This window comes from Cydia splendana, chromosome 3 (genome assembly GCF_910591565.1).
Source record: "Cydia splendana chromosome 3, ilCydSple1.2, whole genome shotgun sequence".
Taxonomy (NCBI): Eukaryota; Metazoa; Arthropoda; class Insecta; order Lepidoptera; family Tortricidae; genus Cydia; species Cydia splendana.
The window spans coordinates 15,836,020-15,860,393 of NC_085962.1; the positions used below are offsets into that span (position 1 = coordinate 15,836,020).

Below are 24,374 nucleotides of genomic sequence, written 5' to 3' on the forward strand. Positions count from 1 at the left end.
TATTTTATGAAGTAGTCATATGTAAATTATTATTTATTTTTTGATATATGTAAATTGTTATCTATTATATTTCAGTTTGTCTTTGTCTATGTTCATAAAATCTACGAAGGGTAGACGTGCCTCTACCCTCCTTAATAAATTTAAAAAAAAAACTTTGTCAATAGGCCTCTTTGATAGACCTTGATTTGGGTCTGGCCGGTAAGAACATAGGTCATTACAAAAGTCTGTAATGTCAATGCTGTCAGTCAGGGCTGTTTCACTTAGAACTACCAATATGAAGTATGGGGGGGTCTGTCTTGTCAATTATCTAGAGATGTCGCCGGTAACGGCAACAATTTTACCCCTCACCCACTTGTTTTATTTCCTGGTGCAACATTTCACGGTGCTCAGCGTTTAGTTATACGCAGAAAAAAAGCGGTGCGGTTAGTCTGTTACGGCTATCAGTATTTATGGTCTGTAAAAACGCGGAAAATTTAAAAAATATAAGCGGGATGGGTTATCGTCCCATAGACAATCAGAATTTCGCGTCTTTTTCTACTGACACAGTTGTTTGACCGGCTATACTTTTGTTATTTTTGCTACATAAAATCATATTGTACTGGCATAATGTCACTGCAATGAAATAAAAAAATACCTAAACTGTCTTTCAATTGTCTTTTTGACTTTTTACTAGGTAACCTGATTTTCAAAACAAACATTTCTGAATATCGTGACTCGTGTCTTGATTTTTAGTTTTACGGCCAACTCGGCGGCCTAGATAATGGCCGCATCTGAAAAACTTTGCTGCGTTCGGGGATGCAGCAACTCTCGTAAGTAAAATATCGAGCGGGAAAATTTAAAATGATAGTGCTAACCGGCCTGTACCGGCCCGGCGTGCGACCATGATGTGTTTTTCTGTATTTATTTGTAAACTGTCGATGTATAATAATCGCTCACGCTGATTAGTACATGCGAAATGGATTCTAAAGCGTATTTTTAATATGCAAGCTATAATACATGTCAAAGAATTGTCATCATAACATGATATAATATTTATAATTCATGCTATTTTCCCGTTAGTTTTGCCTAAAACACTACTAGAGTTAGACCAAAAGAAGTCTGCAACGATTTTGATAGCACACGCAGTGCAAGTTTGACGTTTAAAATAACACTTGCACAGCGTGTGCTATGTAAATCGTTGCAGACTTTTCTTAGGTCTAACTTTACACTCAAGTCTAAACCATGAATCTAGTACCTATAACTGGATCAGGCATGAGGGGTGGGGGATATGACCGAATGGGAGAGTTTTATGTATCTTTCAGTAGGAGTAGCAGAGAAAGCGCTAATTGTTTGTCCTTGTCGCAGTATCACATTTTTATTCCCCAGCGTAAATTTAGTATGCTTTATGGTGGGCAACAAACCAATTCGCATTGCTTATGTTCTGTCCCTCACGGACGCACGCGTATAGCACATCATATATTAAGATCATCTATGCTCTAATCCAGGGCTCTCCAAACCCCAACCCGCGACGCGTTCCAATGACAAAGCATCCGGCAGCGGGAGCCCTGCTCCAGGGGTTCAGGCCTAACAGCAGAGCAACCAGATACACCTCACCTGACTCCAATGACCTGGAACCGGATGAGAACCAATTTAGCGGTCAAGGTACAACAAATAATCTATATCTATAGTTGACCCAAACCAAACGGACGACCGGGGTCGTAAAACTTCTCATACACGCTCGCATGATTGAAGGTGGGGTGAGAGAGATAGAGATATGATCCCAGTCGTCCGTTTGGTTTGGGTCTAATATAGCCTATGTGTACTTACTTGTACAAAACAGTGTGTAGTATCAATGTGTGAATGCGTTGAATTTGCTATAGTAGATAGGTAGGTAGGTAGGTACCTACTAAAGCAAATTGTGTTTGTTTACACAACGTGTATTTTGAATTAGAACTTAGTTGTACTTATTAATAAATTATTGCTTACCCTGTAAGACTGTTTTCCCGAAGAAGGTCGTAAGTGCTATAGATCCCGATGGCGCTTATAGATTGTTCCTCGTAAAAAGACCGGACATTTGTATAGGTATATTTAATTAGACTCAAATCTTTAATCGACAAACGCCAAACGATAAAAAGAAATGTATCGGGGTGATAGATGCTGCGAAAAGTCACGCACTATTTAAGTTTCGATTGGCGTTTTCTATCAACTATTGTGATCTTGGCACCCTGGGCATTCCGCTGTTATGTGTGATGAGCAAGAAAAAAATTATAATTCTTCAAGTAAGAGGTTCCCAATTTTTTTAATTTGGGTTCTGTACCCAAAGGGTAAAAACGGGACTCTATTACTAAGACTCCGCTGTCCGTCCTTCTGTCCGTCTGTCTGTCTGTCTGTCTATCTGTCTGTCTGCCTGTCTGTCTGTCTGTCTGTCTGTCTGTCTGTCTGTCTGTCTGTCTGTCAACAGGCAATAACTCATGAACCGTGATAGCTAGACAGTTGAAATTGTCAGATAATGTATTTCTGTCGCCGCTATAACAACAAATACCAAAAACAAAATAAAATAAATATTTATGTAAGGCGCCCATACAACAATAGTGATTTTTTTGCCATTTTTTGACATATTAAAACGCTTACGCCGCGCTCACGCCCCGCCCGGAAAACGCGCCTGTGTGACGGAACCTTTAAGTAGATGCTCACATAACGCTCATGCTCATACTTTACATACATTACTACCTGCGCCAGCTATCGGATGCCCTATGTCATTCATACAATTTTGTTAATTAAGTTAACTTAGGTAGAGACAGCTAATAGGTAAGTAGGTAACGATGCGAGTTGGGTTATAAAGTTCAATAGTTATTATGGGTTAGCTTAGGTTTAGTTTTATTTATAGTTAAGTTTATTGCAATCACATTTATAACACCACAAGGATTGGTATAAGTACAGGCGCTATTTATAAGAAAGGCACTGCCATCGGAAGTTTAACTTCAGAAAGAAATCTAGGCTTTATTGTGATAAGATTTTTTTACGATATTTTTCCTCATCGAAGATGATCAGATCGTAAATATCCCTGTCCCAAAATGTGATAATGAAACTGGAAATCTTTAAAGGAACCGCGGTTCACGTGATCGTTCAGTGATATTTCGTTACTACCGGTCTATATTAACAGTAGGTAGGTATAGGTACTTGAACACTATGAAGTTCCAGGACCTGAGTGATGACCTGACGTACGTGACACGCTCTAGAGACGCTTACCAAAGCCGGGCGCCTTCGGCGCCCTCATACTCAGCTCATAGCGTCGGGCGTACGAGGCCCGCTGTATGCATTCCAGCCGGTCCTGATGTTCATGCATGATTTATGATGGCGTGCATATCCAAATCCATGCCATTATTGCAGCTTTCTAGCACTAACGATCACGGAGGTAAAGTATAAAGTATACAGTTTGTCAAAATCCATTTTTGATGATGGGATCGATGAGGAAATGAGGGAACTCTTTAAATATTATAGGCTTACATTTAGTGATTTTTATTATTGTACAAAAAGTAACATAAAACAAGAAAAAACACACATCATTTGTACAAATGCGAACATACTCGTATATCTCTTTCAGGGATCTTTCCAGTTAATCTTAATGGTGTAATGTTGGCCCACGATGGGAACATAAGAAAATCAAGAAAGTGCGATAAGTGCAGGGGGGCAATTTCAACTGCGGGAAATTTCAACTAATGGAAATATAGGGTCATTGCGCTAGTTTTCGTCCGTGCTCTAGTTTTCGTCCACTTGACAGAAAAGCAAATAATAATATATATGTATTTGATTTTTAATTTTCTAAATGCGAAATATCATTTTTATGTAGACAGATATATTGTTTTGACATTAAGGATTGCAATACGTACAAATTTGTGCACTAATGTAGGTTTATATTCAAATTTCATCAAGTGGACGAAAACTAGATCTGGACGAAAACTAACACACCTACCCTATTCCATGTTTTACATTATTAACTACAGTGCTTATTATTATTATTTTACATTATGAACTATCAAACTCTGACTTCAGTGTCTGAGGTATGTTCATATGGGGGTTAGTTTTAGATGGTTTTAGTTAGTTGAGCACACAGACAAAACATCCTCCAGACTTAGCATAGTCGCGCTACCCCCTCTGCCACGCATACGGTAATTTTACTCCATGTTCGAGTCGAAAGTGTCTTTGAACGGACCAATCACGGCACGGGACTTTGCTCACCTCGTCCCGCGCACCCCCGCATTTTTAACCGACTTCCTTGGCATCATCGGTTGCATGAAATAATTGCTCTGAACTCGGTCTAGAGAATTCCTAGTCTATGGTTGAGCACAAACCATTTCGTATTTAGGTGGCGCACCGCAGTCCAGCATATCTAGAGTCTTCAAAAGGCGAGTGGGCGGACAGGAGGACGCCGACACCGACCGGTCGGGACGCAGTACGGCAGTACGGCGAAATCAGCAGGGAACAGTTCCGAATCATGTACGAATCATCGTCATAATTATTATTGTAGCTTTGGCTTACAAGGAAGGGTACCCAACTCGTCAGCTCCGATTTGATTAATTTTTATATATGTTATAGAGTAGTCTAAAATAACGGACACGTATTTTTTTTTAGCTGCCCATAAGTACTCAACTTCCTGGGAGAAATTGGCCTCCAAAGTACTGAAAAGTGACAAAACGCTCTAACTCCTGAGTTTTGTTCAAGCAAATTTCTAGTTAATTACTGGTTTGAATATATGTTGAAGAACATGAAAAAATAATGGACACGTGTTTTGCTATTTGGGCTCAAATTCATATTTTACAAAAAAAACACACTTCAAAATTTCATACTTGTCATCGTTTCACGCGCTTCACTTCAATACCGTGTGTTCGCCCGCCCGGCGCCGCCAACACGTTGCCGCGCGCCTAACAGGGTATTCAAATATTTCAAATGTACACTTTTAGGATCTTTGATGTTTCAAAATATGCTAGGACTTAATGTCCAAACCGGTTTACAACCATGACAACATTGATAACATTTTCTTCACTACCGGGAAGTTTTTAGTTTTCATGATAAAAAAAACGAAAAGATAACTAACGTGAAGTTCGAGTGAAAGGATAAGAATTATGAAACTTTGAAGTGTGTTTTTTTTTGTAAAATATGAGTTTGAGTCGAAATAACAAAACACGTGTCCAGTATTTTTTCATGTTCTGTAACGTATATGCAAACCAGTAGGTAATTAACTTGAAATTTGCTTGAATAAAACTCTCTACAGAAGTTAGAGCGTTTTGTCACTTTTCAGTACTTTGGAGGCCAATTTCTCCCAGGAAGTTGAGTATGGGCAGCTAAACAAAACACGTGTCCGTTATTTTAGACTACTCTATAACATATATAAAAATTAATCAAATCGGAGCTGACGAGTTGGGTACCCTTCCTTGTTAGAAAACAGCGTTTTATATTAATTGTAACAGTTTTTGTAAAAAGGATCTAGTATTTAAAAAGTGGGCTAGGTAAGGCACTATATGGGCCTTACATGGGTCATTAGTTACCTAAATATACTCCGGTAAACCAGCTTTGTTATTAGCAGCAGTAGAACAAGGCGACAAATTTGAAAAATTTAGAATTCCATACAAATTTCCAATTTCGCGCTGTTTTTTACTGCCAAAGTTGGTTTGGCTTAGTATAGTTAAGGCATCAATCAAATTAATAAAACCGATAGACTACAGTAAGTTTAAATACCTACCTACTTATAACATAAGACAAGCCCCGAGCAAATCTGCTTTTAAGAGGATGCTGCATAAACATCTGCTGAAACAAGAGTATGAGTAGGTAGTATCCATCGTAATATATTAGTATGTATGTGAGAATTATGTAGTAGTATATTCATTGTATATATTTTATTATTTTTATCTGTGTATTGTATATGTAGTTTATTATGTTTTTCAGTTGTTTGCAATAGTTCCTAATTGAATTCTCTTACTCTTCTTCTTGCACCATTTTTACTACATCTCTGTTTAGCCCTATGGTTGACTGGTAGAGAATGCCTTTAGGCATTAAGTCCGCCATTTGTACATTTTATTTGTATTTTGTGCAATAAAGTTTAAATAAATAAATAAATAAAATAATAACCGTAATACCTATCATAAAAGTAGGTACGAAAATAGATTAGAAGTTTGTTAGTAATAATACCTGCTTAAGTTAGTTTGGTACCTAGTAATTTGTAAAGATAGATAAAGCAAATGAGAAATAGTCCTTAAATATAACGGAATAACCAGTTAATTTGTTACCTAATGAAAATATGTAAGATAACTTGCTGTGCTTGTATATAGGCGGTATCTGTACCTATGAGGTGAACAACAAACAAAGTGTCAGACAATCGATTCTGGAGTGGTGGATAACGTGAGAAAGAAGAAGAATAATGCAATCAAGTCAAATTGAGATCATAGTACCTAGGCCTAGCACAGGACGGATACGACAACAGCATCTCGCCTCGCTCGCGAGACAAGACTACCCGTCTTTTTCAAATTAAGTACTTATGTATTTATATAAATAGGTTGAAGCGAGACACAGCGATCGGACCTTTCGTTTCCATCTATGGTTGTCGCTGCCGTCGTCGCCAGTCGCTCAATGACGTGGTCGAGCCGTAAGTCCTTTATGCCAATTTCCGCATTATAAAAATTTCCAAAATTTGGATCGATAAAAAAAACTACTAATCCAGTAAACTTGTCGAATTTTGTAACGTGGCTCTTCTGCGTCAAATCCGGTAATAGTTATATAGAGGTTCACAATTCCTTTATTTAGTTTCGTTTATATATAGCCTATAGCCCTTTTCGATCGACCGAGCAAAGCAAAGCAAAGTTCTTACATTCAACTTGGAACTCACGGGCCACACGGCTGGCTGCACTTTCGCCTTGGATTTTATCAACGATCGGCCAAATGTCGCAGGTAGTAACGTGAAATCCAACATTTGACTAAATGTGTAAACCTGCAAATTCCAGAGGGAGTAATACTACCGACGCCAGTCCACCTGTGGCTCCGGAGAGCACACAGTACTGCCCTGCTGATCCTGGCCGTCCTGGGACGCGGCGCCTGTGACGTCCCACCGAGACCTACGCGCACACTCCACCACAGCGCCGCGCCGTGCAGAGAACGTGCCACTCTTTTTAACCAGGTCACATCAATTGGCTAATACCTTAATAATAAAACAAGTAATAAAATTAAGAAACTAAAACTGAAAATTACAAAATAACTTTTACACAATACACAATATCCAACTTTCAAAAATGCTAGAAAGATCTTAGGGAGCGACTACTAGTTACACTTTAAGACTTGACTTTGGTTTAATTTCTAGGCTCTTCTAGCTCCATAACACCTTCATCGAATCTGTAGGTACGGTCAACCAAGAAAGTGATCTACCACTTTTCGACTCTATCAATCAGATGATAGAGTCGAAAAGTGGTAGACCACTTTCTTGGCTGACTGTACATAGGCAGGGTAGGTGGACTGTTGTTTGATCAGCCTAATCCAAAGGATTAAATAATAAATATTATATGACAATAATTACACAGATCGACATATATAGTTCCACAGTAAGCTCAATGAGGCTTGTGTTGTGGGTACTAGACCACGATATATATAATATACACAAATATATACCTATATAAATACTTATATACTTACATAGAAACATCCATAACTCAGGAACAAATATGCATTATTGCGATAAGTTAAGTTTTCTTACTATTAAGTTATTCCTTATCGAAGAGATCGTAAACCATTGTACTGATGTGACTTTAAACCCTGACGATGGAACTGGAACTGTTTAAAGGAAACGTGGCCGTCATTTCAGGCCGTGCTGGCGAATCGAACGATCACAGTGATAAGCATATACATCGGATTCTAGGGGGCAAATTGTATGACGGGATCCCTATCCGTCATACAATTTGCCCCCTAGAATCCGATGTTTGGTGATAAGTGTACCTAACTTTGCTATCAAGATCTATAAGTACTTACTTTTTAGATTTTTTACACACATTTCAAAGAAAATTTATTTATTTAATTCCACGCAAACGAAGTTGTGGGCGGCAGGTAAGTAGTCCGACATAATTATAGGCTATTATAGTAAAATATTTTTTAAGAAATATGTAGGGCCATCTCATCCATTACCATCAGCCACCCAACATTATAACATAACACAGACATCATCCAGGCGTCACTAGGCTGCTGAGGAAAGAAAATAGAATAGTACGTTTTGGAAAATAATGAAACAATTCGTCTCTGTACTATACGAGTATACGTATTAAAATTAAAAGTCTCGGGGATCGAACTCAGATACTTTGCGAACAATTAGTGCCAAGCCAAAACATACGCTCGATCGTACCTCTAAGCTAAACCGAAAAAGTGGCAGATTATGATGTTGACTCCACGGTAGACATTATAAGTAATATGGGACTGGTCATCATTATCCCAAGAAAAATCGAAGAAATACAGGAGAATCCCAATTTGTAATTGCAATTTGTCTAAATTCCAATTTGTAATAGCACAGCATGGCCGTGAGCTCCATTCCCAGTAAATAAAAAGTTAAAAACCATGATTACGCGAAGCAGAATTTTGACTGCACGAAACAGCGACATCTACGTGTAAACTTATCTAAATGTACGGATATTTGTTCAACTTTCAATTGTAATTTATATATAAGATACCTATTTATATTCAATTGTAATTTATTTTTGTTTTTGTACATAAGGCCGTAGGCCCGACGTGAGGTTGTCAAGACACTTTTCCTATTGGGTCGTGTTTAAGCTCCAACTTTCCCCCTCTCGTGTGACGCTTCGGGCCTTCAACCCTACGCGGAACTTCGGCCTTCGGCCTTCGCGAGCCTCGACAATACTTAACTTTGAGTGTATACCCTAAAAATCTACCGATCACTACCTGGTAGGTACATACCTCTGTACCTGTATTCTTTTTGTATGATGGACTTTTAAAATTACAGGTGAGCCCCATGTTTCCAACCAACAAGACAAACGAAAGAGACTGCAGGCTACACAAGTACTACTATTGGATATCTAGCAGGTCAGCTAAATTCAATTAAAGAGAATTATGAATTTGTCACTCTAAATACGCCGTAATGGGAGTAAACGAGAAAGATGCCCGCAATTTGCAAACTTCGGTGTTCGCGGTAGACCCCCAGCGCTGATTTAAATATCGTTTTAAGTAGATAATTTATAATCCATGCATTAGTCGTCCTACGTCTTGAAATATATTTTTCATTAGATAGCTTTATTTTTCCACTTTGAGCTATGTGAAGTAAAATCTGCTTGAGTGTTTGATTACAGTCAACAAAATAGGTATATCTATTCATGCACCGCAATATAACAGCGATAGGTACAGGAATTGCGAACTTGTGTTAATTAAGACGAAACAGGAGCTGAGTTTTAAATATTTTAGGTAAATATACCCGTCTCGCTAACGGAAGCGGCTCCTTAATTAAACTAGTGCGATAAGGACAAGGCGAAAAATCCTGCGTAAAAATCTCAAAAATGGAGGTTTCGTACTCGACTGTTTCCTCCTCCAAAACTTAACCAATCGTAACCAAATTTGGAAATCTAAATAATTATGAAATTATCTGTGTTGGACCGTTTTGCTTTTTTGGCTAATTGATGTCAGTTTTGAATACTAGGCCTCTCATTGCGGCATAGTCAATGAGGCCATTTTTGAAGGGCTCTAGCGCCTTAGAAAACAAAAATATCAAAAAAAGCAAAACGGTCCGACACAGCTATTGACAATATTAATCTGTGTTGAAAAAATCATTGCTCTAGCATCAAAACCCATGGAGGAAACAGTCGAGTACGTTTGTATGGAGAAATGACCACTCCTGTTGGCTCTTAAGCCATTCAATACACACTCGTGTGTAAATTTATGTTTAAAATATCTGGGAGACCAAGCTTAGCTCGGAAAATATATAATAATCTCAAAAATCCGCGTTTTCCCAGATATAAGACCTAGTAGCTAGATCGACTTTTCGCCCCCGAAAACCCCCATATAGCAAATTTCATCGAAATCGTTAGAGCCGTTTCCGAAATAAATAACAAGAATTGCTCGTTTAAAGGTATAAAATAAGATAAGATAAGATACCGCCCATTAATTTCTATATTTTTTTTGTAAATACATAATTTACATCGCGGTCGGGGATCGAACGTACGACACGGGTTTAGTTATTCATTTTGAAATCTTTTACAAGCTTTTATTTAGTTTCACCTGTCCCGTTGTCTGTAATCAAATCTTGCAAGTTAAATTTGATCTCCACTTCCCGGTGTCCGATTGAGCTGAAATTTTTCATGCATGTATAAATCGGATGACAATGCAATATTATGGTACCATCGAGCTGATCTGATGATGGAGAATTTAAAAATAAGTTACGGCAAGTATGTAACAATTATGAATCTAATACGATCATTTATATTCTTCTGCTTTCATAAGTAATAGCAAAATAGTTACTGATTTTTAAAACGCGCTTTTCAATTAAAAGACATGTCAAGATCGCTTACCTTCTTTCAAGTTCTTTCTAATGCTAAAAAAAACGAACTATAACAATTAGTAAAGAACATTATTTATTTAGCTGAAGCATATTTTTTTAATCTTGTTAAAACTAAAAAGGATACAAATTGCAATCAAAATTACAAATAAAAATTAAACACAAAAAGTTCACCTTTCCTGGGAATCGAACTCAAGTCACTTATGCGATCACACTTTCTGACGAAGCAAAATGCCAGCAATATGACTGTAAATGAGGGCTAGCGTTTCTTTGCTCACCAGTTGGCGCCACTGTTGATGGTGGTCCAGAAAAACAGAAGATATCAAAATTTTTACATGCTTATTTTTCTAAATGCATATAAGTGTTTTGGTTGGCACTTTTTTTATAAGTACCACTAATATTTATTGAGCTATAGCTATGGTTTACCATGATTACAATCAAAGATTTATCACAATTATGAATAAGGAGTGAAAAAAGCGATAATTAAATGAATAAGGAGTGAAAAAAGCGATAATTAAAAGCTTGAAACCCCCAAAACTTCTATACATTTGACATTTTGAAAGATAATCCATCCATCTACAATAGCGCGGGTTTACTTATTAATTTTGAAATAAATATATTTTAAAATAAACACAAAAAGTTCACCTTTCCTGGGAATCGAACTCAGGTCATATGCGTTCACACTTTCTTCCGAAGCAAAATGCCAGCAATATGACTGTAAATTAATCAAGTTGTTTTTAGAATTTTTAGGTTATTACAATAGTTACATAATGTTTTAAAACTCAATAAAATTTTCTTTGTTGCTTTTTTTTTCAGAACACAAGAAGAGTCTCAAGGCTGCAGGAGTGCACTTAAACAGCGGACGATTTATAAATAGTTACGAAAAGAAGGTACTTAGTTCCAAAAGCTGCAGAACAATGTTACGGGCTGTGACTCCAATCTCAGGCGGTTGGTAAAGAACTTGTGCGGTAGTTTTCTAATAGAAGGCAACTGAACTTTGGGACTAAAACTAATTAAAAAATATTATACTTTTCTCAGTGAACACAATAAAAATGACCTTGATCCAGGCAGCCTACGGACTGGGTCAGTTAGTAACTTCTTACCAATCGCCTCAGGCCTCTCACTAAAGTCCAAGAAGCAGCGAGCAGGAGGGACCGAAAGTCAATGAGTAAATTTTTCACTCGACGACTATTTAAGGCACATCACACACTACCTGAATCAGTACCTAATAGTCAAATGGCACCTGTCTTTTTGTATAATACCGGTTATTACATCTAACCGGGGCCCAGGGCACTCTTTGTAGGAAGGCCGGTCAACGGTTGCTATACCATCCTAGTAAGCATTCTTACAGCAGTTTTCCGTTATACTTAATATCTAATAATACGTAACCCTTCGTATGCCTTTGTTAAACATTTGCTACTGATTTAATAACCTACTGATATGAATGAAAATTGTAAATTACAGTCCAAATTGTGTGGTACGTACTACCACGTACACGGGACAAGGCATACGAAATTTTAAGAGGAAATAGGACAGCCGCTTCAAACAAACGTAGTCCCCATTTTGCTCTCAGGATATTGACATTATGGAAAATTATTTTTACATATTTTAATTTATACTTATTATTCTTATTAACTATTATTACTTAGCTATGCCTCTACGTATGACATTTTTCTCTGCAGCTGACTGGTGGCAGACCCTCCAACGCGTTCGGTCCCTATAAGCTATAGCTCAATAAATTCAAAAAATAAAACGATGCGGCATGTCTGTGATTGATATGTACCTACTTGACATCAAATTGTGTAAAAATATTATAAATTATAAATTGAAATAGATGATTTGTTATGAAAGGTGATTTTGCGCCGGTCGACTTTTCAAATAGTTATTGTTAACGATCTTTTGATATTTTGTGAAAGGGTAAAAGCCCAAAATGTAAAAAAAAAAAAACAAAAAGTTCTCCCGTGGCGGGAATTGAACCCAGGTCACAAGCGAACACTTTGCGTTGGGCCAAGCATACATAGATCTGCTTGCTAGATTAAGACCAAGATAACTCTGCAGAGATTTTCATAGTAGTCGATTAACAAAATATCTTTAATAATGTTAGTTATAAATTGAAATATATGTCCATCTATCCAGAGATAAATCTATCCTGTCATCCACTTTTATTCTATAAAAATGAACTACATTCATTTAACGTTTTTAGCAAATCAAGATAAAACAATTTAAAACATTGTTAACGATCTTCTGATATTTTGTGAAACGGAAAAGTAACGGAAAAAATAAAAATAATAATAAACAAAAAGTTCACCCTAGGTGGGATTCGAACCCGGGGTCACAATGCGTGCACACTTTATGCAACCATGTTCTAAACCTTATTACAAAAAGCATAAGGTCCACCGATGGATAGTTAAGAGTATTGCTGTTTGTACCTAAGCCGGTTTTCTGAAAGGAGAAACTCAGCGCAAAAAGTAAAAAAAAAAACGAAAAAGTTGACCGATGGCGGGAATAGAACCCAAGTCACAAGCGAACACTTTGTGCTAAGTCAAACATACCTAAGCTGCTAGCTAGATTCAGACCAGACATGCAAGTGTTATATTTTAAATGTCAAACAGCTATGAAATTATGACTTTAAAATAACACTTTGCAAGTCTTTGCTTTGAAAAACACTGCAGCGTTACCTTGGTCTTACTCTGCCACCCTAGTTAGTAAGCATGCTAAAAGCAGTTTTCCAGAATTATTAGTCGATTAATGTCTACAAGGAAAAATGACAAATTATAATAATGTAAAAAAAAAACCGCCCAAGTGCATGTCAGTATCGCGCACGAAGGGTTCCGTTACTCAAAAACCCTAAAAACGGGAAAAAATCACGTTTGTTGTATGGGAGCCCCATTTAAATATTTATTATAATCTGTTTTTAGTATTTGTTGTTATAGCGGCAACAGAAATACATCATATGTGAACATTTCAACTGCCTAGCTATCACGGTTCATGAGGTACAGCCTGGTGACAGACAGACGAACAGACAGTCTCAGATAACGGTTAAGTATACTATTCAGTTATATTAGTGTGACAGAGACATTGGGCGTTTCGTTCGCTACGGAGTGTAAACGATTTGCAACTTGGCTAAGCACCCAGCTTCCTCGCACATCTCTGGTGGAAACGCAGCCTAAACCTGTCATTTTAAGCATCGCCTTGGTTATATTGATTTAGAAAATACGATTCTCGACATTTTTTTTCGGACTATTCACAGTTAGACTTTTAGTTTCATTTTTGTACTTCGTTATTGATACTTTTAGTCTTTTAAATTTCTTGACAATAATAGGTATTTAGACATTTTAGGCGTTATCCGTTTTCCGTTCCACATAATATCAGGACACTGTTACGTCCGTTACCAATATACTTTTTAAGAGGAAAGGTGTCGAAAAAATATTAATCATTGAATATTATCGGCAATTCAAGGCAAATATTTTTTTTTATTTTAAAATATTGTAAACAATCTTCTGATATTTTGTGAAACGGAAAAGTAACGGAAAAAAATAAAAATAATAATAAACAAAAAGTTCACCCTAGGTGGGATTCGAACCCGGGGTCACAATGCGTGCACACTTTATGAAACCATGTTCTAAACCTTATTACAAAAATCATAAGGTCCACCGATGGATAGTTAAGAGTATTGCTGTTTGTACCTAAGCCGGTTTTCTGAAAGGAGAAACTCAGCGCAAAAAGTAAAAAAAAAAAAACGAAAAAGTTGACCGATGGCGGGAATAGAACCCAAGTCACAAGCGAACACTTTGTGCTAAGTCAAACATACCTAAGCTGCTAGCTAGATTCAGACCAGACATGCAAGTGTTATATTTTAAATGTCAAACAGCTATGAAATTATGACTTTAAAATAACACTTTGCAAGTCTTTGCTTTGAAAAACACTGCAGCGTTACCTTGGTCTTACTCTGCCACCCTAGTTAGTAAGCATGCTAAAAGCAGTTTTCCAGAATTATTAGTCGATTAATGTCTATAAGGAAAAATGACAAATTATAATAATGTAAAAAAAAAACCGCCCAAGTGCATGTCAGTATCGCGCACGAAGGGTTCCGTTACTCAAAACCCTAAAAACGGGAAAAAATCACGTTTGTTGTATGGGAGCCCCATTTAAATATTTATTATAATCTGTTTTTAGTATTTGTTGTTATAGCGGCAACAGAAATACATCATGTGTGAACATTTCAACTGCCTAGCTATCACGGTTCATGAGGTACAGCCTGGTGACAGACAGACGAACAGACAGTCTCAGATAACGGTTAAGTATACTATTCAGTTATATTAGTGTGACAGAGACATTGGGCGTTTCGTTCGCTACGGAGTGTAAACGATTTGCAACTTGGCTAAGCACCCAGCTTCCTCGCACATCTCTGGTGGAAACGCAGCCTAAACCTGTCATTTTAAGCATCGCCTTGGTTACATTGATTTAGAAAATACGATTCTCGACATTTTTTTTCGGACTATTCACAGTTAGACTTTTAGTTTCATTTTTGTACTTCGTTATTGATACTTTTAGTCTTTTAAATTTCTTGACAATAATAGGTATTTAGACATTTTAGGCGTTATCCGTTTTCCGTTCCACATAATATCAGGACACTGTTACGTCCGTTACCAATATACTTTTTAAGAGGAAAGGTGTCGAAAAAATATTAATCATTGAATATTATCGGCAATTCAAGGCAAATATTTTTTTTATTTTAAAATATTGTAAACAATCTTCTGATATTTTGTGAAACGGAAAAGTAACGGAAAAAAATAAAAATAATAATAAACAAAAAGTTCACCCTAGGTGGGATTCGAACCCGGGGTCACAATGCGTGCACACTTTATGAAACCATGTTCTAAACCTTATTACAAAAAGCATAAGGTCCACCGATGGATAGTTAAGAGTATTGCTGTTTCTACCTAAGCCGGTTGTCTGAAAGGAAAAATTCAGCGCAAAAAGTAAAAAAAAAAGGAAAAAATTCACCGATGGCGGGAATAGAACCCAAGTCACAAGCGAATACTTTGTGCTAAGTCAAACATACCTAAGCTGCTAGCTAGATTCAGACCAGACATGCAAGTGTTATATTTTAAATGTCAAACAGCTATGACATTATGACTTTAAAATAACACTTTGCAAGTCTTTGCTTTGAAAAACACTGCAACTAACGTTACCTTGGTCTTACTCTGCCACCCTAGTTAGTAAGCATGCTAAAAGCAGTTTTTCCGGAATTATTAGTCGATTAATGTCTATAAGGAAAAATTACGAATTATAATAATGTAAAAAAAAACCGCCCAAGTGCATGTCAGTATCGCGCACGAAGGGTTCCGTTACTCAAAAAACGGGAAAAAACACGTTTGTTGTATGGGAGCCCCATTTAAATATTTATTATAATCTGTTTTTAGTATTTGTTGTTATAGCGGCAACAGAAATACATCATGTGTGAAAATTTCAACTGCCTAGCTATCACGGTTCATGAGGTACAGCCTGGTGACAGACAGACGAACAGACAGTCTCAGATAACGCGGTTAAGTATACTATTCAGTTATATTAGTGTGACAGAGACATTGGGCGTTTCGTTCGCTACGGAGTGTAAACGATTTGCAACTTGGCTAAGCACCCAGCTTCCTCGCACACCTCTGGTGGAAACGCAGCCTAAACCTGAGATGTTAAGACATCGCATTGGTTACATTGATTTAGAAAATACAATTCTCGACATTTTTTTTCGGACTATTCACAGTTAGACTTAGTTTCATTTTTGTACTTCGTTATTGATACTTTTAGTCTTTTAAATTTTTTGGCAATAATAGGTATTTAGACATTTTAGACGTTATTATTTTTAGTCATTTTTCCTTACGACAATAGTCGCCTAATTCGTTTTCCGTTCCACATATTAATATCAGGACACTGTTATGTCCGTTACCAATATATTTTTTAAGAGGAAAGGTGACGAAAAAATATTAAGCCTTGAATATTATCGGCAATACAAGGCAATTTTTTTTTTAATTTTAAAATATTGTTAACAATCTTCTGATATTTTGTGAAACGGAAAAGTAACGGAAAAAAATAAAAATATAAATAAACAAAAAGTTCGCCCTAGGTGGGATTCGAACCCGGGGTCACAATGCGTGCACACTTTATGCAACCATGTTCTAAACCTTATTACAAAAAGCATAAGGTCCACCGATGGATAGTTAAGAGTATTGCTGTTTGTACCTAAGCCAATACTGCTACCGGCTGTGGTGCCGGTAGACAGGTAGAATAACGTTTTTCGATTTTGTGATGTTGGCTGTAGTAGACCCTCAGATATCATTCGCGCGCCAAAAGTCTAGCTGTAAATTACATTACGACTGTTACGAGTAATAAAAGCCCGATATAAGTCGGTCATAAAATAAAAAAATAAATTGTTTATTTCCGAAAAATATTTCTTGGATACAGTATAACAAAGCATACTAAAGCTACTTATTGTGTACCTACTTAACTGACGGAAGGGGCGCAGCTATACGTTATAGTTATCGACAGTGATATCAGCATTTCACTTCTACTCTACGTATTGTTTACGTATTAAGCGTCGGGCGATACGTATTAATTATGTGAAACTAGACGAGTTTATTTTCGAATAGAGATTGAAATAAATCTAATTATTTTACTACAAATAGGTGTACCTAAGTATAGTATGTCAAAGGACTGTCTAATTTCAAACATAGACAGAGAGAATCATAGTATCTAAAGATCTTACACTAGTGCTTAGCATCCAAAAGCAAAATATAGTTTTATTGTTCTTATTTACTGAAAAATTGGTTTGAGCTACCATATCCATACATTTTGAATATAATATAATTTAATATTTAATATTATAAAAGGAACTCTATCTGTATGTCTGTTACCTCTTCTCGCTTAAATCGCTGAACCGATTTAGATGAAATTTGGTATTTAGATTGTCCGAGTCCCGAGGAAGGACATAGGATAGTTTTTAACCCATAAATCATCCCTGATAGAGGTGAAATTTTGTATGGGGACTTAACAACAACTGCATAACAAACTTTGTCAATAGGAACTATACCGCCCGCGAGGTGTAGCACCGGCGCTGGTGTACGATTTAGTTGAAATTTGGTATAGAGATAGTTTGAGTCCCGGGGAAGGAGAATGGATAGGTTTCATTCAATAAATCACCCTTTAAGGGGGTGAAAAGGGGCGTCGAAGTTTGTATGGGGAATCAACAAAACGCAGTATGGATAAAATAATAGCTACCTAAATTACTAATTCCACGCAAACGAAGTCGCGGGCAAAAGCTAGTAAATTATGAATTGAAATAGATGTCTTAAACTAAACAAAAAGTAACCACGCCCTCTAATTGCTGCCGAGGCCACAATCGACCATCGGAAATCCATGGTACAGTCAACGGTAAAAATATGGGTGTAGACAACTTACACAAAAATATGTCCCATAGTTCTTAATTCACTGACATAAGAGTTATGGGACATATTCTTGAAATGATTTGTACACCCATATTTTTACCGTTGACTGTACACCCGCCCTTTCGAAATTGCTCGGCAATGGTTTAATGTAATAAAAAGCGATATAAGCTATAAGCGCTTAGTAAAAAAAATATGTATACCTACTAGTCACGGTACTAAATTTATTAATAGGGTATGAAGCGTATTACTTAATTCTACTACTTTTTCTTCTTCATTTGACATGCCCTAACGGAAGTCGGCGACCGCCTTTGCAATCTCTCTCCTGCTCTTAGCCATTCTTACCAGTGTGGCTGCGTTATCCATGTTCGTCCACTTTTTTACGTTGTCAAGCCAGGTGACCCTCCTTCTTCCCCTTCCTCTCTTGCCATCAATTTTTCCTTCCAATGTTAGTTGTATTCTACTACTTAACTAGTGACAGTAGTGACCATATATATTAGATTCCCGGAGAAAAAGAAAACTTCTATTTTAAAAAATCAGTTCGCGTGTGATATGCCTCAGAAGTGTGAAAAAGTGCCGAGCGAGAGCGGGGCAGCCTTTTTAAAAGTTGACACAGTAATATATATTAACATGAAAGGTATTGAAATCTGTAATTTTATAGTTTGGTAAACAAGTAATTGTCAGTAAAAAACTGTTACGAAAAAGAGAGTACTGAGCTATAACCGCGAAAATAAAAAGTTCGCAAATGGCGGGGATCTTTCTCTTTTACTCCAATGAAGGCATATAATTTTTCATTGCAGTAAAAGCGAAAGATCCCCGCAATTTGCGAATTTCGGTTTTTGCGATAGCCTCTCTGTTCTTTCTGCTTAAAATGCTCCACTGAAAAACGACTCTTCCCAAACTATAGATTAAGTACAGGTAAGTAGTTTACCTAGTTTATTTAAAATTAGCAAATACCTAAGTTAACAATGTAACGTTATATCTGGTATGGTCTGGCAAACCAAATTTGTTAGAAGAAAAGGCAGCAAATTGAAAAAAAATTGGCGGGAAAATTCTATCTCCCATATGAAATTTGAATTTCGCAACTAAATGCTTGGTTTGCCAGGCGATATTAGATATGTACCTGTATTTGGATACATGTGGCCACTACATGTGTATAAGTGGGTGAATCAACTTGTTTTACCACTTATTGCCATAGTTATGGTTTTCTGAACTACAAAACAATGGGTACTCATCCCTTTCTTTTGGGTGCTAGTATCAGCGTAACACTACAAAGACTCTTTCTGAAAGATTATTTGTCTAAAGTGTAATTCTATGGAACTTGCTAACTACTTATGTAAACAAAAGTCACAAGTAAGTTCATCATTCAGAGACAATTTCAATATGTTTACGTAGTTGTATGTTTACATAGTTAGCAAGTTCCATAGAATGACACTTTATGTTTGATATGAGACAGTCCCTGGACACAATAGGGCTTATTACACTTATCCTGCCTTCAGACGGCTAACGATGAGCCGCGACGTCGGCCCCGATATCGGGCAAGGATCGTTTTACGTTTCATGTGGTTTCATGAAATATTGTCACATCGTTCACAATATTTCTTGGTGTAAAAAATAGTTCAACTACAAAAATATCAACCATGATTGCCAATTCGAGACAAAGTATATGTTACATGTCAAATATTGTTGACGATGCTCTTATATTTCGTGAAATGCAAAACGATCTTGCTCGGGCGCACCGTCGGCCACGATCGTATTAAGGCCCGACGGTGTGGAAGTGTAATAAGCGCTTATAATGTACATAACGTCAAGGAATAGTTGATCCACCCATTTTTTTTTACTAGTTGTGACGTGGCTTCGCCAGTCTCCTTTGTGTCTTTTGAGAGTGTGTGGTACATGTATGGTAACGAATATTGTCAGCTAGAGGTCGGTTCTGTAACTTCCAACAACTTCTGTAAACAGGATTGACGTCCGTACAAACATAGCTAACGTAATGTTACATTTTAAGTAAAAATTAAGGATGACTCACGCTAGACCGCGCGGGATCCGAGCCGAGGCGTTCGACACGTAATTTTCTATGACGGCTGATCGGTGTTCACGTGGTGCTTTCCATATAAAACGAAGCGCTGGAGCTCCGGCTCGGTCTCAGCCCTGTCTAATAGCGTGAGTCATCCTTTATGGTGATCTCCTTAATAGAAATAGAAGGGCTAAATCTATCCTCTCACAAGTGTAACAGGATAATTTCTGCTGTGAGAGACAGCTCTTAGTAGCAAGTTAGCAGAAAGTATCCGGTAGCAGAAAAGGTATAATCCTTAGCCAGAAGATTCCTCCGACGATCTCACTCCTCACATTTTTTTTAGACAGAATAGCATAATCTAGTTATTTATTTGTGACTATATCCTAGAGCCTCAGCGCCCGTTTTTGTACCCGTTTACTATCTGTGAATTATGTAGAATATTGTAAAATATAGGTAGTAGGCAATATAAACTGACTACCTGATAATTATATATTTTTTTTTATAATCAGGCAGACCACTAAGCTTATAATGTTTAACGTAGGTATTTTTAGACACTCGCGCGACTTGTAGGTACCTTTACAAACACCACCACCAGACCAGTACAAACGGCAAATATCAATTTACGCTTTTCCTACTGACATATTGGTTTGCCAAACTACAATTATAATGTACCATAATTGGAATATGCTTAGGTATCGACTGCAATGTATTATTAGTTACTGCAATAAAGAATTTGTAAGTATTTCCAGTTCGATTGTCAAAGCCTCCATTAGTAGTACCTAGGTGATCATAGGTCCTAGAACCGGGTCATCCGGGGGCTTACGATAACTTGCTTACTCGTCAAGATATGACGAGTAATTATTGTATTTTAAATTGTTAAAAGATTTTTATAGTACTTATTGTTGTGTTGCTATAACTTTGTTAGTGGATTTGTTTAAAATTGCTGTTAAATGTTATAAAATTTGGTAAATAAAGTAATTTAACCATTTTTAAAGTTGTTTTACTTAATGATTAACAGGATGCCTTTAGTTTTTAGGGTAATCAAACTATTTATTATATTAATTTAACCGTACAAAGAATAGTTTTATTACCCTAATCAACCATGAACAGAATTAAAATCTCCCTAAAAAATTACCCTAGTGCAAGTTATTTTGACATATTTCGCTAGATGGCGTAGTGTCTCAACGCTGAGTGTATACTCTATCTCAGTATATATAAGTTACTCTATGCTGTCAGTAATGTAATTTAACGCAAAAATATCATATCAGTTTTCATATAAAACGATTTATTCACTTGAAATATATTTATTTAGGTTCCTATTAATTTTTAAAATAAAAACTATTCATATGTACGAGCAACATATCTAAATGCGTCTTCGCACAGGCTTAGTTAAAATTAAACCGTTGTCTCTCTTCCTTCCTTGCTGTATCCGGCAATGGCGACTTTTCAACGATTCTTATCCGGATTATGAAAGCCCTAATGTGTGTGTGGAAACCGTTGTAGTAAACCAGAAACAGCGATAATTTCAAGGTAAGAAATATATCAATCTTTAAATAAAAATGAGCGTACTAATGACCAAATTCAAATATAATAATTTAATCTTACTATCCCCGTAAACCTGCGGACGTTATATCGCGTCCGAAATTATAATCAAAATTCATCATAGATGTAAAACTTCACATTGTTTGAGCTGGTAAATTTTGACCCTAGGAATTAACGATGTTAGTAATTAGGAAGTTTGATTATATTGTTTAATTTGTGACTATTTTGTTTTAGAAATTGAATCAATCAAATTGATGGCTTGAGCGTGAGATAATAATATAATCCTGGGCCGTCATATGGTTTCTTGGAAAAAGCTCAAAGGGCACGTATCTGCCGCATATCCAGACTAGTTTCCCGGTGATCAAGAACGCTGCGCGGAGCTGTGAAGCAGAAAATGTCCGATAACCGGATAGATGTAATAACAACTTGTAACCATTTGCCATATCAATGTATGTATTCATATGTATTACTCCTAACATATATACAGTAATGCTAATAGGAATGAAAATATTTATATCTTAATACGTAACTTTTTGTTACCTTTCATATTTGACGAATTTCTAAATATAGTTGGTTATAATAAAATTAAATGGTTAAAATCATTATCTTTTAACGTATTTTTTTATTTATTTGTGATATGCTAATTTAAGAGCCCAACAACGTGCACACTAGCGCCACTGCTAAATAATCGTGATTATATAAATTTAACGACAGGTGTTTAAAAAAGGGGCCGCTACGGACTGTATTGTGTATTTAAGTAGCTTTTGAATACATCAAACTAGTATTTAAGTTGCTGGATTTGTCGATCTATGAGCTCAAAACAAAAACGGCCGTTTTAACTTTGGACGGGTAGATTGACGAATCCAGTAACATAAAAACTAGTTTAATGTATTCAGTAGTGGCGCTAGTGTGCATGTTGATGGGCTCTTAAAAACCTGACCCCAACAAAAAAGAAAAAAATACAAAAAGAAACTCCCTCTACGGGATTCGAACCCAGGACCATTAGCTTCCTGAACTGGATTACTGCCAATACCCGCTAGGCTAAACGAGTTGTCAATTCTAATTACAATGGTATCCTACCAGAGCGCTAGTAGTATAAACGAACTTTTGAAAGGGACATTTTTTTGTATGAAGTTATCGTTCTTCTCCTAGTGAGTATTATATTCTTTGGTAACTCCCAACTTTGTGTGCGATACGCCCTTTTGCATCGGAAATTTTATTAAATATGTGGTAATTTTTTGTACGTTACGCCTCTTTGCAGTAGCTTTTTGAGTGCTAAATGTACGTTACGCCCACAACTAATGGATATTTATACGAGTGTTAGATAATTCAATGTAAAAGATACGGCTCCATACTATGTATAATTTCGGGTTTAAAATTGTTCCTTTTTTGTGTTTAAGTGGGATGACCTTGCAGTGGCGGCGACTCCATACAACCCGATTCCCACCGGCTTGCCTAACATTTCTTGCTACATATACCAAACTTATTATCCATAACGAAAACACTACGTAGTACCTTGCAATTGATAACACAAGTACTAAAGCTTTGTAATAGATTTTTCAACCAATCATAGCGGGCGCGCGAAGTGTAGCTTCTCGAGTCTAAACTTCACTATTCATTGATGAGCCACCACCACAGATACGAAAATTCACGCACACACGCATAAACTCCGCTATGGAGAGTCCGCGTATAAGAGCTCAAAAGTAACTCGGTCCTGCGTCGAGTTATTTATTTGAATAAAAACCTTAAATGTAAGGTAATAAGGTTTATATTGTAGTGAGTATGTACTGTGTAGTGTTTCCACAATTTTTTCTTGCCTCATTTGAAATAAAAACCTTAATTCAAGTCAATATGGTTTATATTGGAGTGTGTAATATCCACAATTTTGTGGAAATTGCTACATTTGAAAATATAAACCATAATTCAAGACAATAAGGTTAAAATTGGAGTGTGTAATGTTTTCCACAATTCTTTAATGTTGCCATATAAAATATTAATTGAATGTTAATGTGGAAAATGTTATCGTATTTCGCTGCTATTAATATCATATTTTGTGGAAACCTTGAAAATACAGATAACTTTTATTACTGAGCCCAAGAATCTTATGTAGTTTCAAATTGAGTTATTTATTAACGGAGGTTTCTTCAAATAAAGTCCTATTTCTAGATCTAGCTTTTTTAATTCGTGGATGAAAAAGAATATCATGGCAACATTCATACGCCATTCCCGGTGTTTTACAAACACTTGTTATTGGAAAATTATATGTGATTTAGTTACTTTTGCGCATAAATTGATATTTAAAACTTACTTAACCAGTGAAATTTAGTTTTGCTAATATTTTTTGTGTAAGTAAGTGTTGTGTATTGTTCGCAGTGCAGTAGGGCTACCGCCAATACCGAAAATCGTCAATTGCGGGCATTTTTCTCTGTCACTCTAATTACGCCTTCATTGGAGTAAAAGAGTAAGATCCCCGCAATTTGCGAATTTCGGTATTCGCGGTAGCCCCACAGGTGTATTTAAGGTCAGTTCGTGTTTTTTAAGAATAGGTAGTTTTACATAGTCCATTTTGATTTTTGTGTTGTAAATTGTTTGCTAAATGAGTCAACACGTTTACCACGCTATCTTTTGAGATTAAATAGTGATGATAAGTACGGCAAAGGTTATATTATATACTACTAGGGGCTACACTAACTGCAACGGTTCGCGTCCAAGGTCACATCTAGCGCAGAAGAAGTACCTAATGTTAGGTTAGGTAGGTGTTTTTTTTTTGCTACGGGTTACCTAGCAAAAATTCTCACGCGCCGCTACTGTGACCTTGTCAATTTTTTCATTAAGTAGGTACTTGCATTACCTGCTCATGTGCTCATTGC

At 36.6% G+C, this 24,374-nt stretch overlaps 1 protein-coding gene across 2 annotated transcripts; it reads left to right on the forward strand.

The window, feature by feature from the left end:
• The first annotated feature begins 668 nt into the window (after positions 1-668).
• LOC134806902 (uncharacterized) lies at positions 669-11,548 on the forward strand. 2 transcript variants are annotated; one of them, XM_063780325.1, is made up of 7 exons: positions 669-809; positions 1,485-1,641; positions 4,346-4,476; positions 6,530-6,619; positions 6,975-7,147; positions 8,969-9,048; positions 11,327-11,548. In XM_063780325.1, exons 2-5 carry the CDS (start codon positions 1,603-1,605, stop codon positions 7,069-7,071), a joined length of 357 nt encoding a protein of 118 aa, XP_063636395.1. In that variant the 5' UTR covers positions 669-809; positions 1,485-1,602; the 3' UTR covers positions 7,072-7,147; positions 8,969-9,048; positions 11,327-11,548. The 2 variants fall into 2 exon arrangements, with proteins under 2 accessions (XP_063636395.1, XP_063636396.1); XM_063780326.1 differs by lacking the exon at positions 6,530-6,619.
• The last annotated feature ends 12,826 nt before the right edge of the window (positions 11,549-24,374 follow it).